Below are 12,980 nucleotides of genomic sequence, written 5' to 3' on the forward strand. Positions count from 1 at the left end.
CTCTCCTCTCCTCTCCTCTCCTCTCCTCTCCTCTCCTCTCCTCTCCTCTCCTCTCCTCTCCTCTCCTCTCCTCTCCTCTCCTCTCCTCTCCTCTCCTCTCCTCTCCTCTCCTCTCCTCTCCTCTCCTCTCCTCTCCTCTCCTCTCCTCTCCTCTCCTCTCCTCTCCTCTCCTCTCCTCTCCTCTCCTCTCCTCTCCTCTCCTCTCCTCTCCTCTCCTCTCCTCTCCTCTCCTCTCCTCTCCTCTCCTCTCCTCTCCTCTCCTCCTCATCCCACCATCTCCCGCCTCCTCATCCCACCATCTCCCGCCTCGGTATCAGTAACCCATATCTATGAACCCGTCAGTATAACTCACCCAGGTAATATTGAGGACGTTGAGCACCGACTCCGACACGTATAGAACCCGGCCACGGTCACAGCTCACGACAAAAAGAAATCCTTCGGCAGCCTATTAGAGAGCGGGAGAGAATAGATTCATGTACAAGGCATGTTATCATTCAATCTACATGCTACATCATATAGAATTGCATTGATTGAGCTCAGCAGTAACTTTATACCGTGTATCACTTTCTTTAAATATGGAAAGTAATTCACGTGCATGAAATTTGGGACGAGTTCACAGTAAAAACATCTAGCTCATGCACATTTTTTTCAAAATAATCATAGAAAAAGGTGATTTTGAGTTCTGTAGAAAGGTGATTTCGAGTTCGGTGTTGAAAGAAATATGTAGATTGCCTCCTGTACATGTAGATCAAGCACCAACATGTAAAACTGAGTAAATACCACAATGGTCCAGGGGATGTTTCACAAAGATTTCATTGCGACTTAGAGTCGTAATAGCGTGCATTATAAAAGGCATGACCGCATTGGTTGGATCACACCAAGAGGAAGCGTACTACTGCGTATTAATCAATAAGATTGAATGATGCATATCATATATGACTCAGCATTTAATTCATACTTAAAGGAGAATGAAACCCTTGAAACCAGCTGAATCCATATCAAAGAGAAAAATCAAAGAAACATATTGTTGAAAGTTTGAGGAAGATTGAATGAATAATAAGAAAGTTATGAGCATTTGAATATTGAGATCATTAATGCCATGTAGATCCTCCCATTGGCAATGCGACCAAGATCTGTGATGTCACACACGTACAACTCCCTCATTACTTTAGTACTTATTTCACTTATATTCTCACTTTTATAGATTCTATCACAAGGTGAGGTGTTCTCTTTATGAGAGGACAAGTACAGAGGTTTCACAACATTATATCATTGATGAATCGTTTGTCATATGATTAGAATGAGCAAAAAGAGATATTTTGGGGTATATTTTCAGTGTCCAAAAGGGGAGAGTTGTTCATCTGTGACATCATAGATCTTGGTCGCATTGCCAATGGGAGGATCTCCATAGCATTAGTGATCTCGACATTCAAATGCTCATAACTCCTCTATTGCTAGTCCTATTTTACTCAAACTTTTGTTGATCTTATTCTTAGATTTTTCTGCTTTCACAAAAGCTAACTTGTCCCAAGAGTTTCATTCTCCTTTAAGTCTTTGTGAAACCTCCCAAGATAACATTACTGATTACATTACTGATAGCTTAACTTAGCTTTAAGTGAGAGTTCTCCTGAAATCGGAAATTTGCAACTGAAATTTGCATCTGAAACGTACATCTGAAATTTGCATCTGAAATTTGCAACTGACATTTGCATCTGAAATTTGCAACTGATTGCAAATATTTTCTTGCAACACCCCCTCCCAGACAATTTTTCTTGCATGGTAACAACAAGAATCAATCAGTCTCGCAAATTAAATTACTATTAATAATGTATTCATGTCAGCACTGAATAAATGATTGCCTGTTAGGAGTATTAGAATCTCCTTGCTAAAAATAAACCATTTTATGGTCATGCATTTGCATTTAAGAGATGAATTGCAATGTGTCTTCTTTTTTTGCATTGATACATACATGTATGTATGTACACATTACAATTTAATACATGTAGATGTACAAACAAATATGGTTAAAAGTGTATGTGCACGAGTGCCTCTCCTGGATACTAAAAATTATTTTCAAAAAATCTCTGTTGTATTTAAAGGCCAAGTCCACCCCAGAAAAATGTTGATTTGAATAAATAGAGAAAAATCAAACTAGCACAACACTGAAAATTTCATCAAAATCGGATGTAAAATAAGAAAGTTATGACATTTTAAAGTTTCGATTATTTTTCACAAAATAGTGATATGTACAACTGAGTGACATGCAAATGAGATAGTCGATGATGTCCTTCACTCACTATTTCTTTTGTTTTTTATTGTTTGAATTATACAATATTTCATTTTTTACGAATTTGACAATAAGGACCAACTTGACTGAACCATATAGTATTAAACAATGCTAATTCCTCATGTTCAGGGAGGAATTAATCGTTGTTTCACTTGGCAATGAGGAGAAAATTAGAATATTTCATATTTCATATAATAAAATACAAAAGAAATAGTGAGTGGATGACGTCATCAGTCTCCTCATTTGCATACAGACCAGGATGTGCATATAACTGTTTTGTGAAATTTAGCGAAACTTTAAAATGTCATAACTTTCTTATTTTACATCCGATTTTGATGAAATTTTCAGTGTAATGTTTGTTGGATTTTTCTCTTTTTATTCAAATCAAATTTTTGTTGGAGTGGACTTGTCCTTTAATAAACATCAAAGTGTTTTCTCTTTTTCAAGCAAACTGATGTACTTTTAGAATCTTCACGGACTGGACAACTTCCATCACACAAAACAGCTTGTGGATGGTAAAGTACATGTACATGTACAGTGTATGTAGAATGCAAACTTGGACGCCGTTCTCACTACGTTCCTAAAACTAGTTTACTGGAAACTAGTTTAATAACGCGTAGTGAGAATGGTCGAAGCGGTCTTGGAAGCAATCTTCCAAACCAGTTCGGAAAACCACCTCGCGATGTAGTTTTAAAGATCGCTTTGCCTCAGTAAACTGGTTTTAGCGCAAGTGAGGACTTCGGGAAGCGATCTTCGGACATTTTGAGCGCGCTACTCCACATGACAGGTGTAGATTGCCTACGCTGCGGTTTCGAAATTTCGCGCGAAACATGTCGCCCCACTGAGAGTGTTTCCATAGCAACAAGATCACTTTACGTGAAGTAATTTTGAAAACCACTTTCGTGTGATCTGGTGGGAACGCTAGCAAAGCGACCTTCCAAACTGGTTTCCTGAACCGGTTTCCAGTAAAACTAGTTTTAGAAGCGTAATGAGAACGGCCTCATAGATCAAGGCCAAATTTTATTATAATGATTTATTTTTCATTCTATCCTGGTAAAAAGCTATTTTCCCCCAATCTGTACAGTAGATTACATACCAAATCATATCAAGATGGACAAAGTGAAACAGGGTTTATTATATTAAAGAGAAAACACTCAAATTCAACAAAAAAAATTATCATCACAATTCACAAACATTGCATGCACACTTGTATAGAAAACGTATTACATTGTGATTCATGTTTGTGTTTTTTTTTTTAGTTTGAAATTCATATATGTATGAACACACCGAGAAATTACATACCTCTAGAATAAGAGGATTGAGGTCATCTTCTGAGAGAAAAGACGGCTTATAATTTGCTTCCTTACGAGAACTTGACGCACCTATAGATAGAAAAAATGCTTGTTATCAAATCAAATAACATCAGTCATATTATACATACATCATGTATGAATGAGTCATTATTATTAACAGAAGAATGGAACCCTGGGAAAATTGAAATGAAAAGAGAGATAAAGCTTTATAGTCTCAAAGATTTTGCAAATTCCAAAAAGAAAAACCTTTGTATTTATTCACAGCAACAAGTGGAACGCCTCTGGCAGTCTCACCTGCATCACGCAATTCAATATAGCAGCAGTGCTGACGTTGAAAACTTCTATAAAATAAATATTTATAAAAAAACCACCATTCATATAATAATACAATACTACGTTCATTGACCTTAAATGACATTTGACCTTGATCATGTGACCTAAGACTTGTCAGTTATACTTGATTACCCTTATGTCCAAAATTCATAAACTACTAGTATATCCATAAACTTTTTAAGTTATAACAGCAATTTAATAATTGCCTCCAACATGACCAAAGATCATTGACCTTAATGACCTTTGACCTTGGTCATGTGACCTGAAACTCGCACAGGATGTTCAGTGATATCATACTTGATTACTCTAATGTCCAAGTTTTATGAACTAGACCAATACAATTTAAGAGTTATGATGGTAATTGAACAAATCCCCCAGCTTGGCAAAAGTACATTGACCTTAAATGACATTTGACCTTGGTCATGTGACCGGAAACTCACACAGGATGTTCAGGAATACTTGTCTCAAGTTTTATGAATCAGATCCATAAACTTTCAAAGTTATAATGGTAATTCAACAAATACCCCCAACTTGGCCAAAGTTCATTGACCCTATGACCTTTGACCTTGGTCATGTGAATTGAATGCAGGATGTTCAGTGATATTTTATTACCCTTATGTCCAAGTTTCATAAACTAGGTCCATATACTTTCTAAGTTATGCAAAAACTTAACCTTAGATTTTGATATTGACTCCCCCAAAATGGTCTAAGTTCATTGACCCTAAATAACCTTTGACCTTGGTCATGTGACCTGAAACTCTGGGAAGATGTTCAGTAATACTTGATTAACCTTATGTCCAAGTTTTATGAACTAGTTCCATTTTAAGTTCTTTCTGTCATTTCAAAAACTTAACCTTTGTCTAAGATTTGATGTTGACTTTGCCGCAGTCGGGAAAGCGGAGCCTACATGTACATGTATAGTCTCACTCTGCTATGCAGGTGAGACAAAAATTATCCTGAAATATAATAATGATAATAATATAAATAATTACTATTTTATCCTACATCAATTATAAAATCATGTATGCTGATTGATTTGAATAGCATCATGTGACCAAACATATTTTCACTATTTTGCGATGATGTTGAAAATGAAATGCCCACTGAAGAAAAATTACCATTCCGTGACCTCAATGATGGAATACTAGTAGTGCACTATTCCATCGCGTACATGTATCTATATTTTGGTTCAGATTTTTTTTTAAAGATGAACTACGTGTACAAGAACTAGATTATCAAGATCTGCTGTTTTAAAGGATATACATGTAAAACAAATATACTGGCAAGATCACTAATTTTTCCCTCGGGGGCAAAAAATAGTAATACCAGTCCAACCTCAGACGAATAATTCCCGCTATACTCAAAGCCTATACGATACTTCCTTTATACCGGTATATACATGTACATGTACATGTAGTATTTAACACCTCTTTATTCGAAGTCTCCCTAAATCGCTCTAATATAACATGCAGCATAATTACCGTGGCTTTAGCCAAACTGAAGTAATATATACAGCATAATTACTGTGGCTGAATAGCCGAGCTGAAGTACATTTTATATATGCAGCATAATTACCATGGCTTTTAATAGCCGAGCTGAAGTTGGACACTCAGCATTCCCAAGGAATAAATTCCTGCCAGGTACCCATTTATCAGAACATGGTCTATTAGAATGCAGCACAATGTGGATCTATTTCTTGCTGAAGAGAATCACGCCATGGAGGGGATTTGAACGCATGACCCTCTGTTTCAAAGTCCAGACACCAATCCACTAGGCCACAACGCCCCATTTCCACCAAAGAATAGAATAGAGATAGCATTGTGGTCTTGTGGTTACGACTTTCTGCCTTCAATCAGAGGGACGTGGGTTCCAATCCCAGCCATGGTGTGTTTTCCTTCAGCAAGAAATTTGCCCACATCGTGCTGCACTCAACCCAGGTGGGGTGAATGGGTACCCAGCACAATTAATTCCTTGAATGCACCAAGTGGCTTTAGCAGCAGGAGCTATAGATGGGGTAATACATATATGTAGTACACCATTGAATATGCAACTAGATAATCAGTGCCTCATAAATGCTAGTGCAGGGCTCCACACTAACCCTGCTTTTTTTTCTACTGGTCCAACCTGTTCATGTCAGACCATGTAGATACCCAATTTTTCAATTTTTACTGGTTCAACCTAAAATTTTACTGGTCTCCCAAAATAAAGAAAAACATAAAAAAGACTTGAGTTTATTTTGCTGTCTTTTATTGCTTTTATTGCCCCCAAACAAATAGTACTTACCACACACACACAACATAGTTCATGAGAGCCATTTCTCTATTTTGGAGAACCATTTTTTTTTAATACCGGAGCTACTTTTATTATAATAAAAATGGAGAAAAGACACGTTTTTTACTAGTCATGTCAGACCAGTAAAATCTGGCTATTTCTGAAAAGTTTAACTGGCCCGACAGCAATTTTTAGTGGTCTGGGACCGTCGGACCGGTGCCAGTGTCACGCGCTGTCCAGTGTACATCAGGGTGCTACATAAGCACTTGCCCGATTCCCCGGGGCAAGTAAAAGTTAAAGTCGGGCAAGTGTTTTGAAGTAAAGACAAATACTACTTGCCCATATTGGGCAAGCAAATATTCTCACAGTAGAATGACCAAAATTAGGGTTGATATGATATGTTGATCCTAAATTTGGTCATGGCGGGCAAGATAAAATCACTTTGGAAAAAGAGATGTAAGAACAAGGTACATCAGTTTATGTCAAAAGAGAGAAAAAAAGGTCAATGGTTTATAAAACCGCAATATTTTCTTTTGAAGAGGTACAACTTTTTTTCAAGGATTTTTTCGGGCAAGTGAAATAGATTTTCGGGCAAGTATATTCCAACTATTTAAAAATTTACTTGCCCGACCCGACAGGGCAAGTGCTTCTAAAATGTTATGTAGCACCATCATTATCATTATTATTATTAATAAACACATCCAACGCCATTGACACTTACCTCTTAAAGTCTTCATATGCTGTACAGCCATGCGTAGTATGGTAAGTTTATCCAACTTGGATGACATGGAGCTACAGGTGGGGACCATAGCGCTCAGTTCTTGTATATACGTGTTCATCTTCTCACGTCTTCTTTTCTCTATCTCGCTGTGATTCTGTCTGTTCAATCAATCAAAGAAAAGAAGGTTTGTATAAAAAAAATGGATTTATACAGATTGAAGTTCTACATGTATTGTAAGACACACAAGAAGCCAAGGCGGGAAGACGTCACATCCACTATTAAACCACTGAAAATTTCAGAAAGATTTGTAAACTTCCAAATGGGTAAACTCGATTATCACAAATTTCAGCACAAAGTATGAACGCAATGTTTTCATATTTCTCCTGTATATCTGCATGATTTGGCAAAGTTTCCATTAAACATTCTAATTGTGGTAACAATCTGAAAATAAGTTCTAATAAAATTACCACCAAAGTAGTATACATACTTTCATGTTCATGTGTCCTATAAGAAGCAAATGATTTGTACAAAATAACTGCTGAGAAATTGACAAAGTATTAAAAGCATTGTATTCTTTTTTCCAAGCCAAAATATTTTTACATAGTCCCACATGTGCATTCAGTGTGATTAGTTCTCAATCTAGAATTTCACACTTTCATACATGTAGGTTTATGTGTATTATGGAGAACTGGATCTACAATGTACATGTAGATTAATATGGTAATTATTAAACCTTGGTTCCAAAGACATACTCATAAAATTATTGTCTGCTGAGTGTACAGTGTACTTTTATTACATGAAGCTTGAAGTTACATCTGTAATAGGCTCAAAACCACAAAATGATTACTTTGTCCCGATAAGATTACACTGTATACTGTATTAATAATGCATTTGTACTTCATATTAATGCAAAAAGATCATTGTACAGTTCTAAGTATTCTTCTATGACACCGATCTCATTATACTTTCTAAAACTGGTTTACTGGAAACGGATTCAGAAGACTAGTTTGGAAGATCGCATTGCTAGCGTTCCCATTTGATCACCCGAAAGTGGTTTTCAAAACCACTTCATGTAGAGCGGTCTTGTTGCTATGGGAACACTCTCAGCGGGGTGACATGATCGCTTTAATACCGAAGAACGTTAGTGCCGTCACTAACGCTAAAACAAGTTTAACGAGGCAAGGCGATCTTCAAAACTACATCGTGAGGTGGTTTTCTGAACCGGTTTGGGAGATCGCTTCCAAGACCGCTTTGACTGTTCTCATTACATTTCGAACTAGTGTCCACTAAAATTAGTTTCCAGTATTAGTTTTAGGACAGTAGTGAGAACGGTGTCTATGATATGTGTACACCATACAGAAACCAACAGAGTGAGAGTGATGTACACTAAGGGTGAGTTCAATGTTGATTTTCAAGTTGAAACAGCAACATGAATCATGATTGAAAATTATATTACAAAACACAGAACACAAACACGATCAGTGGTGCACTGTTCAGTGTCGAAAATATTTGTTGATCATCTTTAAATTTCCTGTGTATAAAACTCTTTAGCGCAGATTTAGTGCTCAGTTTGCCCTGTCACAAGAACGGTCAATTCTGGCATATGCTTGTGTACTTGTAGGTTTCCAGCAATTTAAAGACGTTTCAAAACTCAATCGTGTTCAAAGTCGCATTCGTGATACTGAAGGTTGTAAAATCTGAGCTGATCCCATTTACAAATGCATATTTTTATTACGTTTGAATTTTCCTCCATATCATGATTTGATAGACGTTTACTTCTACGACCAGGAATGGAGCAAATTGAACACACCCTTTGTTTCTCATTGTATCTGCGTTTTGTAATCATGTTTTCAATCTTGATTCATGTTGCTGTTTAAATTTCGAAACCGACATTGAACACACCCTAAAACTAAATGTTGATTTCCTTTTTTTTTATTCTAACATATAATTTGAAAAAAAAAAACTTACTTTGAGAGCTTTTTGCTGTCATCTCCTGATGTATTTCTTTCACTTGATAAATCTTCATCACTCATATCCTCCCTATGAAAAAAAAAAAAACATATGTACACGTAATATCACATCAATAAATTGGTACAGCATATATATGTAAAATACCACAACAGGCGTGGGGCTGTATTTCTCCCGGCGGGGGGGGGGGGGGGGGCACTCTACTACATGTACATGTATATTGCTGTACACACTCACGACCCAAAAATGTGTAAAAAGGGTACTTTTGTTGATCACGGCTCATCATATTGTGTGGGGTGTCAAAATGGCCAAAATCGGGGCAAGAAGGGTATGGTTGTGGGGTAAAACACACATCTTTTTAGGGGTCATACATGTACTTGTTTAGGGGGCAAAATTGTCAAAAATGCATGCGAAAATACATTTGACCAATGAATAAAACTTGTTTTATAGGGTGGGTTTGTAAAACCTCAGGTCCACATGTGGGCGATTCCATACGTGTCGTACGGGACATTTTGTCAACAATTTCTAGTATCTTTAATAGCTGATTGCTTGAGCAATGAAAAATTATTTTTGGTCAATAATAAAGTTATAGTGGGTAGTCATGTGAAAAACTGATTACCAACAAAAAATATTTGATTATGGCTGAATTAAGGGCAAAAATGTTGTGTGTCATACGGGACTCAGAAATGTCCCGTACGACACTTAACTTTTTCACCTCTAATTCACCCATGGACAGCATATTTTTGTTGGTTGTCAATTTTATATGTCTACCCAGTAGTACTTTATTATTACCACAAAACAAATTGAAGTTCTTTGTTTGTTTGGACAACAGGTTGAAAAATGTTGCGAAAATAGCTGATTTTTCTAGCATGGAATCACCCCTGAGGTAATTCTAGTCTGCTGTGCAAACCCTTCACTCAAATTTTGGGTCTGAATGTGCAGCCTACTCATGCCATGTGTACTGAAGGCCTGAAACAGCAAGTTTTGTACGTGTATACTCGCATGTGCTAGTCTTTGCGTGCAGACACATGTTGCTCAAAGTTTCAATCAGGGTCTGTGCCTGCAGACTAGGGTAATTCGGATCTTCATTGCTCATATCTCCCAATGGAAAAAAAAATCATCATACATGTACATGATATCATCAATTACTTGGTGCGGCATACACTGTGTAGTGTAAAATATCAATAAGGATTTGGGGCTGTAAATTTCTTATTAAAAATAGATACATGTACATTGTACATCTTCATCACTCATAATATAAAAAAAAAAACAATCATGACATTACTACAAGTACTACATTTACAAGTAATGTACAAGTATGTAAAATACCACTTTTAATAGGGGAAGGGGCAGACATACTTCTTTCACTTAAACATCTTCATTGCTCTTGACATGTACATGTACAGTTGTATAATCCTCGGGGCTGTTAAAGGGATGGTTCAGGCTGAAAATAATTATATCTTAATACATAGAGTAGAATTCACTGAGCAAAATGCCGAAAATTTCATCAAAATCGGATAACAAATGATAAAGTTATTGAAGTTTAAAGTTTAGCAATATTTTGTGAAAACAGTCGTCATGAATATTCATTAGGTGGGCTGATGATGTCACATCCCCACTTTCCGTTTTCTTATGTTATTACATAAAATCATAATTGTTTCATTATTTCATACTTGTGTGAATAATACATGTATGTCTCCCTTATAATGAAATAAGTTGCAGCAATAAATATATAATGCACTAAATCAGTTGTCAATCCAATTTTTCTAGTTCTTGGAGGAAAAAAATTGAATAAATCTAATTTCATATAATAAAATACAAAATAACAAGTGGAGATGTGACATCATCAGCTCACCTAATGAATATTCATGATGACTGTTTTCACAAAATATTGCCAAACTTTAAAATTCAATAACTTTGTTATTTGTCATCCGATTTTGATGACATTTTTGGCATTTTGCTCAGTGAATTCTACTCTATTTATTAAGCTATAGATATTTTCAGCCTGGACCATCCCTTTAATAAACGGCAATACCAGTCTTCAAAGAGGCCTACATGTTCACATATTATTATCAACTGGATTTGGCCACCCTACGCATATTTTGATGTGCTTGATTTACCTACAGATATACATGTACATATCAGAGCATATTAAAAAATGCACAGAATTTATAGACAAATCCCTCCCGAGGCTGTGCACAAAACTACATTGCTGTGCAATATTGCGCCGTATTGCATAGTCTAATGAATTATTTATGAGAAAGATAATAGTTGGATGGCTTTTTATTATGGGAAATACAGTATTGTAATTCTTCTTTCAAGGGAATATTGAACTCATCGACATGTACATACGTGTACAATTCAATTAACTTGTGAACATGGGCAATTCCAAGCAAAAGTGGACATTTTCCAAAACTTTATATTGGCTCTATTTCAAATCTGGATCAAATTTTTCTATCAAAACTCATATGGGATTTCTTAAATTTGTTTTCTTACGTATCGCCTTATAGGAGAATCTAAACCATACAAAAAATTCAATACATGGGACTACATATATTGTTTTTTACTTAATTTCAATTTAACAGAAAACTATTGCTTGTTTTGTAAACTTTTCTTTTGGATAATCTGAAGGTCATCATTTTTTCATATCAAAAGAAAATTTTAATAACAAAAAGTTCATTTTACATTGCTTGTGTGTGAATATTTCAGATGTCACTCCGTGTTAAACTGGGTATGGGTTTATGTTTGAAGTTGTAATTAATGAAAAATATACACAAATTTTTTAATGTAATGCAGCATATCAAAAGCTAGAACAACATAGAATCCAATCAATAACTCAACACTGTGATAGCCATTTAATGTTCACAGAGTTTGAGCAATATGTTCTCTCCTCAAATATGCATGTCCATTTTTATTAATATTCATATCTCATTAATTCAGTGGATCAAAATAACAAATGTTATCATTTTGAAAAGTGGGTTTCAGCAACTACTGTATAAAGGTACCATTCTTAAGTGCAAATAAATACATGTATTTCAATATGGGTGATTTCTTTGTTTCAATGCTAAAAAACTTGTTTCTGAATGTCACTCCGTTACCTTGGAACTGCCCATATCCTAATATCTTAAAGAGCGATCCAATTATAATACCACTTTGGTTTCCATGACATTTGCTCCGGCGACATTTGCTCTGCACTTTAAATTCCACACACTACTGGGGTGGGTGGGGTGGGTGGATGGATGGTGGGTGGATGGGTGGGTGGATGGATGGAGTTGGATGGATGGATGGAAGAGGATGGACGGAAGAGGATGGACGGATGGATGGATGGACGGATTAATCAATTAATCAATCAACGATCAATGAATGAATCAATGAAAGAATCAATGGATGGATGGATGTGAACTTACCCTCCAGAATCAATAAAACTCAGTTTCCTTTTCCTATCCATAGTACTACTTGACATATCCGAGATGCTCATCATCTGTTTTACACAAAGAAAAGAAATAAAAAGTATTCATACGTATACATGTACACAACTACATGTAACATCAGTAGTGGTGGAAATTAGTCTGCAGGCACAGACCCTGACTGGAAGTTTTTATGAACAAGTAACAAATCTTAGCAATCATTGTAGAAGATTTTTTAACGATTGATTGCATAGCTTAAAATGTACATGTAGGCTACAATCAATTGAGTATAAAACGGGCCCAAGTCCAATTGAATTAAATATGGGAAATTGTTCCTTATACAATGACTCATCTTGTGTATACTATACAAATAATGAATGTGTATGCATGCAATGGGCAGAATATTTTCATGAGATGAAAGATGTAAAGTTCCATTCAACGAGGCGTTAGCCGAGTTGAATGGAACTTTTAATCTTTCATCGAATGTAAATATTCTTTCCATTGCACAAATATTTACATTCATTATTTGTTTTATATAACTCATATAAGTTACAAAGTTTTTAAAAATGTAAAAAAGGAATAAAAAAGATAAAGATTAGGTTGGCCTATTTCCAGCAACAAATTTTTCTCTGATAATTGCTAGTCGGTGGATAACACCATGTATCGACAGCTCATCAGCC

The 12,980-nt window shown here is 35.8% G+C and overlaps 1 protein-coding gene across 1 annotated transcript in view; it reads right to left on the reverse strand.

Moving 5' to 3' along the window:
• Window positions 1-12,980, reverse strand: part of LOC129268418 (protein cycle-like) — a 57,568-nt gene that overhangs the window by 34,000 nt on the left and 10,588 nt on the right. The window contains exons 2-6 of the mRNA XM_064104516.1: window positions 12,301-12,374; window positions 8,894-8,965; window positions 6,926-7,083; window positions 3,590-3,669; window positions 353-445 (exon numbers count right to left, since the gene is read on the reverse strand). Coding sequence (XP_063960586.1) covers window positions 353-445; window positions 3,590-3,669; window positions 6,926-7,083; window positions 8,894-8,965; window positions 12,301-12,374 — 477 coding nt within the window. The remainder of the gene's footprint in view (window positions 1-352; window positions 446-3,589; window positions 3,670-6,925; window positions 7,084-8,893; window positions 8,966-12,300; window positions 12,375-12,980) is intronic.

The sequence above is a fragment of the Lytechinus pictus genome, chromosome 9 (assembly GCF_037042905.1).
Source record: "Lytechinus pictus isolate F3 Inbred chromosome 9, Lp3.0, whole genome shotgun sequence".
NCBI lineage: Eukaryota > Metazoa > Echinodermata > Echinoidea > Temnopleuroida > Toxopneustidae > Lytechinus > Lytechinus pictus.